The sequence below is a fragment of the Nuphar pumila genome, chromosome 15 (assembly GCF_984573655.1).
Source record: "Nuphar pumila chromosome 15, dmNupPumi1.hap1.1, whole genome shotgun sequence".
NCBI lineage: Eukaryota > Viridiplantae > Streptophyta > Magnoliopsida > Nymphaeales > Nymphaeaceae > Nuphar > Nuphar pumila.
In genome coordinates this window covers 77,644,367-77,662,829 of record NC_143263.1, presented here as the reverse complement: position 1 = coordinate 77,662,829, position 18,463 = coordinate 77,644,367, and the positions used below count along the sequence as shown (strand labels likewise).

The 18,463-nt window shown below is 37.8% G+C and overlaps 1 protein-coding gene across 1 annotated transcript; it reads right to left on the bottom strand.

The window, feature by feature from the left end:
- Nucleotides 1-4,654: 4,654 nt before the first annotated feature.
- LOC149815677 (disease resistance protein Roq1-like) lies at nt 4,655-18,256 on the bottom strand. Its single transcript, XM_089990605.1, has 5 exons — nt 17,480-18,256; nt 16,056-17,163; nt 6,133-6,441; nt 5,216-6,067; nt 4,655-5,074 (listed from the first exon to the last, which is right to left on the bottom strand). The coding sequence occupies exons 1-5, from the start codon at nt 17,941-17,943 to the stop codon at nt 4,655-4,657; spliced, it is 3,153 nt and encodes a 1,050-aa protein (XP_089846731.1). The 5' UTR covers nt 17,944-18,256.
- Between the last annotated feature and the right edge of the window lie 207 nt (nt 18,257-18,463).

The window sequence follows — 18,463 nt, the reverse complement described above, 5'->3', positions numbered from 1 at the left end:
AACGTCTGAACGCAAGGTGACGTGCACTAACTGCTTCTGCCAGACAAGCCGGAGCCCCCTTTGGTAAGCCATATATGTGTTTATCATTACTTATTTACATAAAAAATGCTTTGGGTTGAATTGATTGAATATAAAAAATGAATATTTTATTAACAAATTTTAGTTTTATACCAACAATTTGTTTTTTTCTCTATCTAAAAAAAATGAACTTACCCATAAAAATTGCAAGATTTTTTTTCTACCAAGTTATGATAAACACCAGAGGTTGAGATTAAACGAAAAGCACCTGCTACTGTATAGGGGCAATCTACATAAACCAAGCAGAAAAGGTACCTGAGAGAGTCTCCTCGTCTGATGATCGTTGAGGCTCTCACATCCGTTCATATATAACATCTCCAAGGAGCTCAATTTCTCAAGGCCATGAACGTCAAGCAGCAACTTCATATCTTTCAAGTTTGAGACATCCGAGATTGTTTCCAAAGAAGTGCAATTGCTGGCGTCAACCATGACTAGAGACGAGGGAAGCTGAGGGATGGAACGAAGCCCTTTGCAATCTTCCAAATGGAGTTCCTTGAGTTGATTAGAAATACTTGATGGCAGTTTTTCCAGTGATTCACAACACTTCAGAGACCGCTTGAGAAGGTTCTTGAGGCATCCCATGGTCTCAGGCAACGTACTCATGTTAGCTCCACTGACAAACACTTTATCTATAGGGTCCATAGTGAGAATAGAAACCCAAATCTCTTGCTTATAAGAAAGCTCTACCAATCAGTTGAGTTAGCGTATTGTTTTGTCCATAAAATATAGATATTATATAAGCTCATTTAGGCTCTGTTTGGAATATCGTATTTGGTGTTGAGATGCCAAAGGGTGGATTTGACACCATGTAGATGCCAACATAAGAAGCACAAGTTTTTATTATGGATAAAAGGTTGTCCAAGCCACTTCTTTTCATACAGAGAAGAGACGAGCAACGCCTTCACCAAGTTCACTTTTCCCACACTAGTTTCTTCACTTTCCCATCATCTAATATTTCTTTGAAAAGAGAGTAAATGAATTGGAGCACTGTCATCATTTTCAGGAACATTTCTTATCCCCAATGTTTTCTTGCTCCCAATTGAAAGTAAAGGACTCAACCAAGAAAAAGTCTACTAAGAAAAGTTGCATTTGCATATGGAGTGACATTATCCCTACAAGCTTTCTTCTCTGCAGTACCTTTAAAAAAAGGTTCCACAATATGGGTTTCTTTATTACAGTATCGCCAAACAGACAAAGCATAACAAAGGAAAAATCCAACAAAAACTGATAAAAAATCCACCAGAACATAGTGATCAAGAACATAGGATCTCAAGGCTAGATCAACAACATAACCATATAAAGATACAAAGAAGAACACCGTCCACCATACTCTTAACAAAGTTGAGAATTTCTTCTTGGAAATTCTGAATTTCCGATTGCAAACCAGGCCACCATTTCTACCAAGAAATCAACTTGGGTAATGATGATTTGGAGAGATCCTCAATTCCAATATATAAAATATTTGAAAACACCTGAAAATCCAGATTTTCTGATACAGAGGGGGAATACAAGAAGAGGGGTTGATAGGAAATAAAGATGTTAAAAAGGGGTAAGTAGGTCAGGCGACAGAGGGAAGGGAAGGAGGAGTTGTGAAAAGATCAGGTGCAGTATGATTGCACAAATATTTGTGCATTAAGCACCTTCAGTTGTGGGACCCAAGTAGGGATGGCAGTGGACCGGGGGACAACGGCCCCCGCGCCACTCCGCCTCACCCCGTTTGGACCGGGATGAAGGGCATGAAACTGGGATGAAGGTTAAAATCTATCCTCGTGCGGGGATGGACTTACGCTTTTCCCCACCCACCCCGTCCTTGTCCCAATCCCCACCTAGCCCTGCCCCTTCCCCAATCCTTTAAGGGATGACTATAGACTAAGGGGAAACAGGTCCCGCCCCGCATCACCCCCGTTTGAACTGGGGATGGAGGGCATGAGACGGGGGTGGAGGTTAAAATCCATCCCCGTGCAGGGATGGAGGTTCGGATTTTGAAATAGGGTGGGGGTGGAGACCTTGTCCCCCGTCCCGGTCCACTGCAATCCCTAGACCCAAGGCCTGACGGAGGGTAATCAAGTGTTTAATGCACAAATTTTGTGACATGTGATTCATTGCACCCGATCCAGACTCGGGGGAATTGGGGAGGCTTTCGAGATGGGTGTTAGATGCAGAGTTGTCAACAACATCATCCTCTCTAGTAGGGATGCACACGAGCAGGGTTTGAGCCGAGATTAGGCTGGCTCGGCTCAAGAAGAAATTTTGGTTGTTCAAGCTCGTCTCAAGAATAATTTTTTTTTAGTGTAAAAAACATAAATTTGTAAGTTTATTGCATCTAATCTGGGTCTGGATTTTTTTTTCCTTAGAGGACTCGGGTATGGTTTTGCCTATGGTGGGTTCAGCTCGACCCGCTACCATCTCCTTGGGTCGGACCCGAGTATGGTTTTGCCTATGCTAGGTGTGGTCAGATCCAGGCGTCAACCTAAATTGGATCCAGCCGTCCTAAAATCTATCTTCTCTCAATGAGAATGTTCACCTACCATGCATAACCGAGTTATTTTAGATGAGATTAACAAAACCATATTCATACCAATTGTATCATGATATGAGATCGACCAACAAGTACCATGTATTGCTTGACTGATACCAATCGGATTGACTATGAGATGATGCCATGTATGAGCAGTATGTGTGATGTGTGCATATCATGAAGTATGTGATTGAATTACCATTTTTTTATAATGAACCTGAATTGTTAAAAAAAATGCTTTTGAATAATCAATTCAATGGCCCCTCTTGGAAGGAAATGACCCGTAACTCAATGGGCATGATAATTCACTGTGTGTGTGTGTGTGTGAGAGAGAGAGAGAGAGAGAGAGAAAGAGGTCTAAGCTAATTTATCCTCGTGATGATCCTAATCACTTTAAAAATCATACTTTCAGGTTTTCCTTGCTTAATACGGTCCCCTACTTATTAAATGTGTGCTTCAAATTGGATTAATTTGACAAAAGCATGGGTTTTTTATGATAAAGTTTTAATGCAATGAGTCATAGATTTTTTTTTAATTCTTTTTACAGACAAATAATTAAAATTATCTAATCAGTTAGTTTATTATATCTTTTTCAAACTCTCATAAATGAAGATTATAAATTAATTATCATGCATGAAGTCGACCATTAATAATATATTCTTTTTTAAGTTAAGAAGAAAATTCATAAAGAATCAGTAAAAAATTAGATCCGATGATTTGGTTTCATTAGATGCTGAAAGCATATAAGACATACATTATCAAAACAGTGAATTGAGTATCCATCCTTACTGAATATTTCAGGAAAAACCAGCTCGTCTTTCAGAGTAGAAAACATCAATTCTGAATCCAAGAAAGCGGCCTCTCAAACTCTCCACCATGCCAAGAACTACCATTTTCATATTTTCGGCCACTTTCGAGATTGTTTTGTAAAAGTTAGCCTAATTTTAAATTTAATCATTGGTAAGTAGATTAACAATCATGAAGATCTAAATTTTAAAATGACTTTGAACCGTCAGATTAGATGAGGTCTAGATGAGTCATACCTCATTAAATCTAATCCAAAAGTCTAGATGAGATCAGCATAAAGGGTAAAAACGTTCTACTATCATATATGATAGTGGATTTAATATGGTAGGATTCATGTATTTCTAAGTCAGATTTATTTAGCTGTAGACCACCTGCTAAAATAGTATAAAATACCCCATCTTTTGGATATCAAAATGCCCACCTAGTAGTTCTTTCTAAAGGGAAAAAAATGAATATAATGCAATAATTCACCATGGACAATTCATGTTGTATACAAATGTCTTCATCAAGAATATATGAGAAACTTCATTATTCGACCTCCAGTAGGCCACCCAATCCTCTTATATAAGTTCAAAGTTTATGGCTGACCAATATCGCCCATCATCATTTAGTGTGCCAAAATGTATCTCCGAAAAAGAAAACTTGGTCTAAGTCTTTCCAAGCGTGGTGGAATTGAATTATAGAGGTGGCTCCCATTGAGAGTTGGGTTGCATTGAATTCTGCAGTTCAACCTTTTACGTCGCAATGTTTGAAAAAAATCAACAGTGAAAACCAGCAGAGATGAACCTGATGAAACATAAATTGTCTCATGACGGCTCAGGCTTGCATGGCAGAAAACACAATCAAGGGCCTAAATCATATTGAAAAAGCATAAACATCCAAATCAGGGTGACAGAAGACAGTAGGAAACGATGATCCTTTTGACAGACTATTTCCTATGATAGTTCCAAATGGTGGGAAATCGTCAGCTAGTGCTTATTAGTGTTTTATATGGAAGACAGTGGCATTCATGCTCTCATGTGCAGCATGTCCAACAAAAGCAGTTAAATAAATCAATTTGACCAAGTAGAGAAATGAAGGAGGAATGAAATGGAACCGAAGGAGGCACCCTGGTCCATATTGAGAACATGGCATTCTTTTCATCAGAAACAGAACCACTATCCCAACCAAAGACTGAAACTCATGTACGACCCATACAGCCTAAGTTTCACAATGCACAAGGGGAAACCAACACTCATCACAATCTGTCCATCATGAACCCTTGCTTTGATAGGCCCGGACCCAGATCTCTCCCCTCCTCATCTGCAGATGACCATCATGGGATGCCAAGGAGACTTGTATCATCAGCACTCCGCAACTACCTACACCCCTTAAGCGCCTATTTATCTCATCATCCTTTTCTATTTGGACAGGGTACCAGCTTTCATCTTTTCCATTGCGAAGATGGTATGGGTTGTAACAGGTTTCCTGTCTTGTCTCGAAGATTACCTCTCTATCTAGCACGATTTGGATATGGAAGGGCACAAAAACACTATTTCCGCTGGCGTAGATGTTCAATCTATTTATAATCAGCGGCTTGCTTGTAGACCCTCTTGGAAGCACGAAGGACAATAGCTTTGCCGTGACAGTTCCAGGAATGCTGAACTCCTCCAGATAAGTGAACATCCCATTCTACATTGGAAAATAGATAGGCCAGAATCAGTCAACAAGCCAGAATTAAAATTCACAGCTACCAATGTGAATATAAAAAAGAAAGAAAGGAATACTGGTTGCACACTTATGATCCTTTCCAATCTAACAGAGTAAGATTACCTTGAATTGTCTCCTTATGAGGTCATGATTAAGGCTTTCACAACCATCAATGCACAGGATCATCAAGGATTCCAAATTTTCCAAGCTGCAGATCTTGACAAGTTTCTTGCATTTATTTAGATCCAATTTTTTCAAGTACTTCAAAACTGAAGCATCTGAGATTGTTTCTAGTGCACTGCAACCTTGAGCATCAAGAACCATTAGAGAAGAAGGGAGATGTTGGAGGGACTGAAGCCTCTCACAGCCTTCTAGGATAAGTTCCTCTAGTTGAACAAGGTTGCTAATAGAGTACGGTAGCTCTTCCAATGATTGGCACTCCTTCAGTGATAGCTGGCATAGGTTTGTTAGGTGCTTAATAGAATCAGGTACCCTTTTCAAAGATCTGCAATAATCAAGGATGAGCACTTTTATAGACACCATCTCTCCAATAGAATTTGGTAACCCTTCCAACGATCCCCAATGTTTTAGAGATAACATAGGAATGTTCTTCAGGTTTCCTATGGAATCAGGCAGCATTGTTAAACTACCACAACTATCAAGGCTGAGTTGTCTTAGTGACTCCAAGTATCCAATCTGTTCGGGCAAATAAGTCAGCCCTGAGCAGTAGCTGAAATCAAAGGTTTGAAGAGAGGTTAACTGACAAATACTGTCAGGTAGTTGCTTTAGAGATCGGCAATGTCGCATACTCAAAAAAACGAGCTTCCTAAGATGCCCAATCGATACATCAACTTCAGCCAACTTCTCACAATTGTCAAGTACCAACTTGACTAAGCATGGAATACCGACGAAATTAGGAGCTGTGACCAGATTCCCACAATCAGAGAGATCAAGGACCTTTAGTTTGCCAAACACCTGACAATTCCTCTCATTATGAGAACATGCATCCAGAATACCAAAATTCATAAAATTCTTTTTACCTTAATTTGTGACCCTCGCTCACTCCACAATTGCTCAATGAACCAGCTGTCAGATAAGTCAAGGACGACAAGTTCCTTAAAGTTGCAGCCATCATATGTCACAGTTTCAAATGGACTATCTTTCCATATCAGCCATTTTAGATTCCAAGGGAGATTCTCAAGTTCACCTCCAAACTTCCAGTAACGATTTATGTGAAGCAGTCTAAGTTTGGACATTTGTGCAAAAGCCTTCATGCTGAAATCCAGGTCTCCTGTGCTATAGTTATCATTTTTAAGGCTGAAACCTTGAATATAATTATTTCTAATGCCCTGAAGATGCAAACAAACAAAACAAAATCAATCTATGTGACATGAGAAAATCATAAAGACTTGGCACTGACGTGTTAAAATCTGTTATATATATATATATGTACTTTTTTACATATTTATTCTTTGTATGGACATAAGCTAGGCTAGTATTTTTTTATTTCTTTTGCATTTGTTTTATTTCTCCTTTTTTATAAAGAGTATTTTGTCATTTTGCTAGAGTAGCTAACCATTGGGATGGTCTAATGGCTAGATTAACTAGCCATTAGATCTATCAACAGCTAGTTTCTTTTGGCTCTATAAATAGATGTATATGTCCTCTTGTATGTATGCATATTGTTATGCAATTCAAGTGAAATACGTAAAATATTTTTATTTAAATTGTTTTGTGTGAGACTCTTGAGTTTTGTGGATTGATATTTGTGCTCTTTGAGCCTTTGTGAGTTGTTAAGGCATTTCATGTTTACTTTGTAATCTTGTGCTTGGTCACCATTTCATTACAACTTGATGCTTGGGGTTGTCCGGGTAACTGAATCTTGCAGTGTTGCACTGTGGATTTTGTTATTCTCTTATTCCCTTTATTTTGCAAATAGTTGCACTGTAACATAAATCTTTTTTTGTAAATATTTAAAATTCAAAATTTAAATATATTTTTGAAAGCAAAAAACATAGAAGGATAGAAACAAACGGAAGTACCTCCTAGTTTAACCACATGAACACAAATGAGACAGAAAAAGGAAAAAAAAGAATAGCAAAAGCCTTTCTGGAAAAAGGAAGATAAAACAAAAAAAGAGTCTAGCCTCATGTAACTAGACCAGTGTTGTGAAAAGTGTTGAGGCATAGCAAGGCGCTCCACCAAAATTTGAGGCGAGAAATAAGCCTCGAGGCGTAAAGTGTAGGCCTCAAAAAAAAATTAACTTAAAAAAACTATAAAAAATATCTAAAATTATAAATAAATAAAAAATGCTTTATTGATGATGCAACAATCAACAAGAAATAAAAAATCTCAAATAAATACTGAAAAAATATGAAATTAACATATAATCCAATGAATTCAGATTCATATTCAATAAGATTTAACATATATAACTTGAAAACTAAGAGTATACAACTTCTTTTCTCCTTCTAATCTCTACTACAAAAATAATAAAATTTTCCAAGCCATACAAGATTTATACAATCTCGATATTGTACTTGCCAAACAATTCAAAGAGCATGGTGCTTAAACTTTTAAATGAACAAAAAAGTTATTTCAGCGTCATGCTTATGAGTCCAGTAAATATTAAAGAGTATACAACTTTTTTTGTCTTGAATAACTTTGTTTCAAGTGAACTTGAAATCCTGTAATATGTGAGCAGTGAATGCAAAATTAAAGATTGCTAATAGGGTGCTTCGACCCACCAACTTTATTACTAATGTTGCTGAATTCACCTTCTGGGAAAAAAGTGCTCGAGCTGTTGAAACCATAAAAAGAAAACATCATACTACCTCTGCCACTAAGGTTATCTTGAAAGAAAATATTGTCGTGGCATTAAAAAAAGTGCCAGATAATTTGTGATGCAAGGCTCCAAAATCCTTTTGGGAAGGCTCGTGTTAAGCATTTTGAAATGTTAAAACTTATCGAGTCTCACATTCTTATAAAGGAGATCTCTTCTCAAGTGCCAGTGAATGAAATCCAAGGAAGAAATGTAGATGATGAGACTGCGCAAGTGGAGATTGAGGGAAGTGCAATGGCTAAGACAGGGTCAGATAAGAAACGTAGAACTAAGAAAAAGACCGAGGAGAGTATACCACGGACTAATCTAAGTGATTATGCAGCAGTGAATGTGCACAACATAAACTTAATTTACTTGAGACGGAACTTGGTGGAGGATTTGCTAGATGTTCTGGAGAAATTCCAGGACAAAATTGTTGGTTCATTTGTGAGAATCAGGATTTTTTGTTTGGGTAATAAGCAAGACATGCACAGGCTTGTACAAGTTGTAGGTAATCTTTCTTTCATTGTCAATGGATGTTTTGAACTCTGTCATTTGTTGATTATCCATTTTACAATTGTTTTATGTAACCTAAAGAGAACATGGCATAATTGTTGATGTTGCTACAGGTACTAACAGGGCAACCAAATTTTAATGCTAAAGGAGATTAGAACTCAACCAAACTGCAGACTGAAATTTCGCACAAAAAAATAACAGAAAAGAAAAATATATAGAAATATATAAAGCATGTACCTCTCTTCTTCTTCTTCTTCTTCTTCTTCTTCTGAAACCCAAGCTCGGGTTAGATTGACAGACGAGACGAAGAGAGGTGGGAGACACCGAGACGAGAAGTGGGAGACGAGTGAGGGACTGTGACAGAGAGATGAGTGAGAGGCGAGTGAGGGACTACGAGAGACGAGTGAGGGACTGCATGCGAGAGAGAGAGATGAGCGAGAGACGAGAGAGAAACTGCAAGAGACAAGAGAGAAACTGCGAGAGACGAGAGAGAGACTGCGAGAGATGAGAGAGAGACTGTGAGACAAAATGAGAAATTAGGGCCCCCAACCCTAATTAGGGTCGGGGCCCTGATTTAATAACATCTATCTTTTGGTCAAATGGGGGCTTTGACCCCCATTTGACCAACAAAAAGAGGCGCATACGCCTCACATTGAGGCGCATTTCGCCCCGAGGCATATGCCTCGAGGCTTTTACGCTTTATACCAGCACCTCAAGGCACAAAAGCCCTCGCCTTGAGGCGAGGCATGCTTTTTTGCGCCTTGAGGCGCGTTTTTAATAACACTGAACTAGACATTTCTGAGCACGAAAGCTATTTTAGCTAGAGAAAAATCTTGATGTAGTAGTCATTTTATCAGGTTAGTAAAATAAGACATGAAAGAACTATCGATCAAATCTTCTCCTAGGTCTAGCTAGCTTGAGTCATTAAAGGCCAAGGTGTGCCATAATAAGTTAAGTTGTTCAGCAAAGTTGTATACTGCTTAGTGCAGAACACTTTGAACAGTTCTCAGCCTGGCACCAACCCAAGCCATTTGTATACCGTCATACTTTTATGAATAAAATTTGGAAACTCCCTGCCTTGCACTACCATCTCTACACATTTAAAAGGCCCCATTTATGGCTTTAAAAACTCATGAAGTCTTTAATTTGCCTTTTAAAACTTGAGAGGTTGTATAAGTTTCTATTGTTGAAGATGAAAAATGTGTCTTATAACATGACAGATAAGACTAAAAACCTCCTAGCTTTGAAGTGGATCCGTCTGTCTCAAGTCACTGTCCGCACTCTGTAAATGGGCAACAGAATAAAAACAAAAACTAGTTTTGTTTTAATTTAAATTCGCACTGCATCTGATATTTCATCATAATTCCACAATCTGCTGTGCACGCTGGAGTCTAAGAGGTTTTCTTGATGTATTGTTCATCTGCTCATATCTCATATTTGATCACGCTCCTGTAATTGACCATTTTTCATTACTAATTTTGATGAGAGACCTATGCAGTAAGGTAGTGATTGCTGTAATAGGGAAAGATCTATGTAACATGGACACTTCTAAAAGAAAAACGCACCCATATTACAGATACGTCGATGCGGGTGCGACATTTGGACCCGACTTCCGCAATGTCAGGTGCAGTCAACGGAATCGGAGTCCATTGCTGTCGGAAACTGGACTCAGTTAACCCTTACCAAGTCCAATTTTATCTATCTATATATATATACGTGTGTGTGTGTGTGTGTGTGTGTGTGCGCCCCCGCACCCAGGTTCTTTTAAACTGCCGTGTCTCACCCTTCACACCCGCAGGTGGAGTCAACGGAATTGGAGTCCATTGCTGTCGGAAACTGGATTCAGTTAACCCATACCAAGTCCAATTTTATCTATATATATATATATGTGTGTGTGTGGGGTGGGGGGGGGGGGGGGGGGCGCACCCAGGTTTTTTTAAACTGCCGTGTCTCACCCTTCACACCCGCATCTGGATCCGCACTTATGTGACATTGGGAAAGACAAGAGTCTCCCCACATATAAACTGCATCTTTATAGTGTCCAATAAGATGGCATGAAATATCCAAAAATATTTGTTTCACATTTTCATCTAGTACATCATAACATACTTCCAATCTCATGTAAATACTTATGTTTATGTTGTCTAAGCTCTTCTAATGCATCTTCCCACTCTTCTGGAGTTTCTAGATCAGAAAAAAATGGATCATATACCTCAAAATTGTCCATTAGTTTTTACCAAAGGTATGATAAGTGAATAGTTGAAGTGCTTCATTTAGATCCAATCCTACAAGATGGTACATTTTATGGTCATTCAACCCTTTCAGTCTTTGATAAATTGGATACCTTGACTTGCGTCATCTACACTTGGATCATATTTTAAAGTGCCGTGGAGGTCTGAAATAAAACAGCTAGCTTCCAAGCTTGAAGTGATTCTGTTATGGATGGCCCTAGCAAGGGTGATCTTCCCCATCCCACTGGTTTGCATTTCATGGGCTTGGACATCTAACAACTTCATCAACTTGGCATTATGTAACTCAAGCCCAAATGGGTACTCTGCCACATCAAGGTGAGTTTATTTAATTCATTTAAACCCCTTTTAGCAATAAATTGGATAAGCTTAGCCTAATTCGTGGCAAAAGGATATAATAAAATTTATTGGAGGGATATTACTCATAAGATTCAAAGAAGGAAAGCAGAAAAGCAAATGATTACATGTCATAAGGTCTGAATAGTAGCTTAATCACTTGAAGTGCTTAGTTACAAAGCATTCACAATTGATGTGTTAGTTACGTTGCATTCATAATTGATTGATTGTTTGATTCCTTGTTTATTAAGCATTTACAGTACAAAAAGGAACAAAAACAAAACTTCTTATTATCCATCATTCACTAGCTTCTCTTTTTGTTTTTTGTTTCTCTTCCAGAAATTATGACAAATATACTAGATGGAACAGTGAAATTATGTGATTAACCATGGCATAAATATATCTTATGTATCAGATTAGTTGTTTTCAGTGCCATATACATCAATTCATGGTTGGTGCTAGCTAACATTATAAGTTTTGAATTGGAGCTGTCAATTAGGAACAGAACCAAGCCTTATCTACTTAAAGCCTAGTGATGGGTGCACGCAAGTTGCCGAATAAGATTCTGACTATGTTGATCAAACAAGCCAGAGACTTGTTTGGTTTCTTCAACAATTTCTAGATCACTTCTTGATCCAACCTGACACTCTAGCATTAGATTAAAATTCGTTATACTGTGTATGCATTTTTTTTATTACTTTTCATGTTTAACCATAGTTAGTGTTTTATTAGATTCTCGTGTGTTTTGAATCGCTTTTGAAAAACCTAACATAAAGCAATGTATTTATAACGATTCTAATGGATTAGAATCCTGAAAAAACTCATCAAAATGAGTTAGATCATCTTCTTGGGTCGAACTTGGGGTTCTTAGATGGAATCCATGGTTAAAAACCATGAAAAAGGGGACACCCATGGTGGAATCTATTGAAAATCATAAAAAATAAAAAAATAACATAAAAAAAATATAGAATATTACCTTGGGGGCTGCAGCTGCTAAGGAGAAAGGAGGAGGTGCTGGAGATTTACTTTTGCAAGTCTTAATCTCAGGGTCCTAATTGGTTAGAGTCCTAATTGGTTCAGGACTCTGGTCCAGAGTTTCAGTCTGTTTAAGACTATTTTTAAAACCTTTGAATTTCATTTGTTGATTTTAAAACCTTTGAAAACAATAAAAAAATACCTAAACAACAAAACAAAATTTAATTCAATGCTGAAATATATGAAATAAACATTAATATGATAAAAAATAAAAAAAATATACGGAATCCATAGTCGAAATTGATTTTCCCTTTGAAAATATGGATTTAGCCCATTTAACGGGTAAATCTCATATTTCATTGGTTAAAAATATAAAAAACAACAATATAAATGATTCTAATGGATTAGAATCTTGAAAAATAGCACTAAACAGGGTTAGATCATCTTCTTGGATCGAACTTGGTGTTCTTGATTGAAAATCATGGTTGAATCCATGAACACAAGGGGGCGCCTATGGTAAAATTCAATGTAAAACATAAAAAAACTAATAAAAAATAATGAAATAATTATTAAGTAACTCACCTTGGGGCTGCAACTGCAATGGAGGAAGGAGGAGGTGTTGGGGAAGAGAGATAAGCTCCAAGAATTCTCAAAGGGAAGGAATAGGGGTCGACCCTCCCTATGGGCTCCTTAAATAGAAAAATTTTTAGGTTTTCTAAAAGAGTCCTAAAAAAATTGGACTTCTAAAGGTGGGGGGGGTGATTTCTATGGCTGATTACCTAACTACCCCTAACCCTAACTAACCTAATTAACTTCTAATTAAACACCTAATTGACCTAAAAGACTCCCAAATGTGGCACCACCTAGTGTGGGCCTCATTTGGGTTTTTGCAAACCCTAATTTTTAAAGCTTTAAAATCAAAGTTAAAAACAAAAAGAAAAATAGAAGTTTTAAAAACAAACTTTGACTCACCTAGACATCTAACCTAAGTAGGACACCGACTAACCCTAGTCTAACCATGACTTCTTCAAATGTGGTGCCACCCCGAGTGGGCCCCACTTGAATTTTCAAAAAAGATTTTAAAACTTGAAAATGAGAGGTTTTTCAAAAGTAAACTTGGAATTGAAAGTTTTGAAATGACACAGAGTTCTGACTGGGTCAAAACTCTTCTAGATATGGCGCCAACTGAGTGGGCCCCACATCAGAGTTTTGAAAATTTTGAAATAAAGACTAAATTAAAATCAACAGATGAAATTCCAAGGTTTTAAAAATAGAGTCCTAAGCGGACTGAAACTTTGGACCAGAGTGTTGAACCAATTAGGACTCTGAGATTTTAGAATTTTGAAAGTCAAATGAAGAAGTTTTTGAAATTTTTCATCAGAACTGGTAAAATAAACCGGAAAATGCAGTTAGGGTTAGAGTCCTAACTCAACTGAAACTCTGAAATAGAGTCCTGAATCAACCGGGACTCTGCAAAATGACCTAATTTTTGAAAAACAAATGAAGAAAATGAAAATGAAAGTAAAAACAAACTTTAGAATAGACTCCTAACTGGATTAGGACTTTAGGACAGAGTCCTGATCGGACTGAAACTCTGGAGTTTTTTTGGTATTTTTTTAAAAATAGATGAAAGAATTTGCAAAAACAGTAAAAATAGCAATAAGTATTGAAATCAAAACAAAGTTTTGATCCAACTGGGACTCTGGAGACAGAGTCCTAATTGGACTAGGATTCTCAGAATTTTGAATTTTCTGAGAAAACAAACGAGAGGATCTTGAAAAATAGGTGAAAATAAGATAAAATTGAAGTTCGGTTCAGAGTCCTGATATGATTAGGACTCTAAAGAAGAGTCCTAATTCGACTAGAACTCTGAAAAATTTTGGTTTTTTGAGCAGCAAAAGACAAGATTTTAAAAAGAGCTTTTGAAAACCAGTGAAAATGAAGTGAGAAAATGAACTCAGGATAGAGTCCTAATTCGATCAAGACTCTGGGATAAGATCCCAGAATTTTGAAACTCAGTGGTAAAAGTGTAACAATTTTGAAATTTGAAGAGATAAATAAAAAGATTTTGAAAAATTTCTCTTAAAATTGAAATCAGAGTCAGAGTCCTGATCCAACTGGGACTCTTTGAATAGAGTCCTGGTTTGATTAAAACTATGGGTTTTTTACTTCTTTTGAAAGATATTAGGAGATTTTCTCAAAAATAGGTGAAAATGGCAATAAAAAATAGAGTCTTAATCCGACCGAAACTTTGAAAAAGAGTCCTAATCCGACTGGGATTCTTGAAAAAGAGTCCTAATCCAACTAGAACTCTGGGATTTCGGCCAAAACAAAAGATTTTAAAAGATTTTCTAAAAAACAGGTAAAATGTAGCTTCACTAGTTGCTTTGAGTTCTCTGTAAAATCTAAAATGAACCTACTGCCATCAAAATCATGATGCAGATAGTTGTATATGGCCTTCACAATAGTTGTCTTTCTGATCCCTCCCTCTACATAGGTCCCAACCATGCCAATGTCATTAGCTGCTTCCATGTCCAACTGCTTCACCACATCTACTACACGAGATCCAATTCCAATTGCATCTCTTACATTGCCAAAGATCATTTTATTAAGCAAACTAAGAACACTTTTAACAATAAGTCTGATCATTTTTTCTTCATGCCTGTTAGATCACAACATTTTTATATTCAACAATGATAGTGACAAACTATGTCACAGCAATACTCCAATTTACTCATGTGTCATGTCCTCATATATACTACTACTAATGGAAAGCTGTACCAGAATGTCATGTCCCATATCCTTTTAGTCAATTTAATGTGGCATAGGTGTCAATCGTAATCAAAGTATAAGCAATCAAATAATTTTTCCATGTCATCTTAGAGATGATAAGGCATAATATCATTTCATTAACAAATCAGGCTTCTTCCTAAATGCTCAGGTTCAGCTTGCTAAAAGGTAGGCTCAATTTGCTTGACTAAAACATGACCTAACCTGAAGCTCAATGAGTATGGGTTTAGTTAAATAAATTAAGGAGCATCTGGTTTTGTTTGACAAAAAGTCTTTGGAATTGATTAAGGCTCTGTTTGGATGTACTAATGCTTGTCATTTTCAAAATACATGTATTGGAATGTATATGAATTGTGTTTTGGTTTAATACAGTTGGGTTAAATGAGTTGATCTCAAACAGACCCCATAATCTAATACAGGCTCAAATTATAACGATCCAAGTTAAAACTAATGGGGCTCACATCACTTCTAATTTGGCGTTGCATGAACTCAATTCAAACCTATATGTGGCTTTCGTATATCATATTTAAGTTGATGAAAGTGTCAAATTCGTAAATATTTGGACAAAGGCTAACCGGATCTATATATGGTCAATGGGTTTTCTTGTTGTTGTGGTTTTTTTTTGACAAAACATATAAACCAAGTGTTGAATCTAGTTCAACCTATAGATCAAAATGGCTTGGTGTTGATCATTAATAGGCTTGTGTTAATCCATGTCAGTCACCTATTATGCCAATTGAGTCGAATTTCAACATAATCACATATGTAAATAACTTACCCATGTTTAAAACAATATAGATGTTTTTACCTATTTTCTGCATATCTCTTCAGAAGAAATATATATATATATATATATATATATAGAGAGAGAGAGAGAGAGAGAGCGATTATCTGTCCAAGAAAACAGAGATAGTCCTCATCCTGCCAACTCAACCAGATATATGCTGGAGACAGGGAGAAAAGACCCCTCTCATAAAAATAGTGCAAGGACAGAGAAATCTTATCCTCTTCATTGTGCTAATAAACAGAAAGGAGAAAAGAAAAAGTTGATTTTGGCCAACCCAAAATCAGGCTCAGAATCTCTGAGGTTAAACAGACTTAGTCAAGATAAGGTGAGGCTGGGGACATGTTCAGTCCCACTGAACCAAGCTTCAGTAGCATCATACTTGCTCTGTTTATCTGAGGTTCGGAGACTCAAGTTGTGAATTGGACCCTAGCATGATTGTACAAGTGAGTAAAGATGATACCATACTAGAGTTACCAGAATATAACTTACTTTAAGAGTTTTCAATGCTTCCAGTGCATCAACTTCATTCCACAGTCTGCTACGCATATCAGGGTTTGAAGGGCTCTCTTCCAGAACAATTTGTTTTCCCATGTCCCGAATTTGATCATGCATTTCAAAGATGTTTTGGTTATTGATTTTAATAAGAGATCTGTGTAGTAAGACCTTAAGTGCTATGGCTGGAAAAAAACCACAATCTCTCCACATGTGAACTGCATTTTCTTTACCCTTTCCGATTAGAAAACATGAAACATCCAAAAATATTTGCTTCTCTGCTTCATCCAGTCCATCATAACTTATTTTCAACTTCACATGAATATCTTTATGTTGAACTTGCACTAGTTTCTCTGACATTTCATTCCATTCCTCTAGAGTTTTCAGATCAAAGAAAAGTGAGCCATATACTTCAAGAGTTAAGGGAAGTCCACCTGTTGTCGAAACGACTTTCTTAGATAAATGAGCATGCGCATCTGATGGCTTCTCTCGGCCAAAGGCATGGTAACTGAACAGTTCAACTGATTGGTCAAGATTCAATCCTTCAAGACGATATATCTCATGTTTATGGAGTTTATGCACATTGAGTACATGTTCATTTCTTGTCGTGATTATGATCCTACTTTTTCTAGAAAACCAATCTCTGCTACCAACCAGTGCATTAAGCTGCTTGTCATCATCAACATCATCCAGAATGACAAGAACTCTCTTGCTGTGAATCCTTTTCTGAATGATGGTGATCCCTTGATTGATGTCATTGACAGTTGTATATTTGTTACCTAGAATGTCACGGATCAGCTGATTTAGCAGGGAAACAAGCCCTTTGAATTGTTTCGCTACTTCCCTAACATCTGAAATGAAGCTGCAAGCTTCAAAATTTGAAGATATCTTGTTGAAGACAGCCTTAGCAAGCGTCGTCTTGCCTACACCACCCATGCCCTGAATTCCTACCATTCGAACATCATCAGATTCGATCTCCAAAATCTCCATCACATCTTTTATACGAGAATCAAGCCCAACTGGGTATTTGGCCACATCAAAGAGAGTCTTATTTATTTCATCTACAACCTTCTTAACAACAAATTGGATAAGCTTCGCCTCGTGTCTGCGGAAAGGAAAGCAAGGCAGTTAATCAATGTCAAAAACATTGGTGATTATTTCAGCCATGGACAAACAAGCACATAATCAATACAATACATTTTCAGAACAAAGAAAGAATTATGCTTCTCCAATAATTTTCACATAATTGCAAGAGTGGATGCATTTTCTCTAACTAATAATAATGAATCTCATTATGGATGTTTGCGTGTCAAACCCTACTATGCCCTGTGATGACTAGCATGCATCCTAGAAGAGGATGTTGCTCACTCTATCAAGCTACCATGGCAATTTTATAAGAAAGAGTGGATTATGAGACATACCCATCAGCCCCGTTTTTTACAACGTCTCCCTTAATGTCTCCTGCATCTCTCAAAGCCTTCCTCCACTCCTTCACCGTGTCCACGCTCAACCCTTCATCCCCTTCGTGCTTCCCGAACGCTGCTTCAAACGGCCCCCCTTGATTCCTGACTTCGCGAGGCTCAACGTCGTAGAACACAGGGAGGATCAATTTTCCACATTGAACCATCTTGGTGATCTCCATTAGGCACCATGTCGACTCTGCATAGCATTTGGAGAAGATGGGTATGAAGATCTGAGACTCCTCCATCACCGCGAACAGCTCCTCCGTCCTCCCACCCTCTTCCAACGTGTCCCTGTCTAAGAAGGTGTATATCTCATACTGTTTCAGTGCTCGGTAGAGAAGGCCAACGAAAGCCTTGCTGGTGTCATCACCTTTGAAACTCAGGAAAACGTCGAACTCGAATCGACGAACCTTCGTGTTCATCTTCCACCGCGCGGCCTTTCCGACCCACCTCCGGAAAGAAGGCCTTGTAAGGATCTCTAGCAAACGTGATTGTTAGGCTGGGAGGGAGTCCCGATCTGTTGGTCTCTCACTTCATCTCCCGCAACTACTTCTGCAGCCGGTAAAAGAAACCTGAAAAATTCATAAGGGGGCGTTTGTTTCGTGACCATATGAAATGAAAGAGGGCCTTTTTCCAATTGGGAAGCACTTTCTCTCTTTGAGCTCCCCTTGCATGGAAAGTAGCTTCGCTTCGGTCGGGGTGTAGCAAAGCCCCAGAAATTTCAAATCCGCGGAGAAGTCCGCTCTGCTCCTTCACCTACCTTTCCCACGTTGACTTTCAGCCTAAGAATGCTTGTCGGTTTCCACTTTCCACAGAAGGCGTTTTCCTTGGAAGCATCGGCGTGATCCAAGATCACCGTTGCCCTCCACTTTTCCTCGGTAAGCATTCTTAAAGGAGTCCTTCCGTGACACAAGAACACACCCTTAACTTCGCCATAGGTTT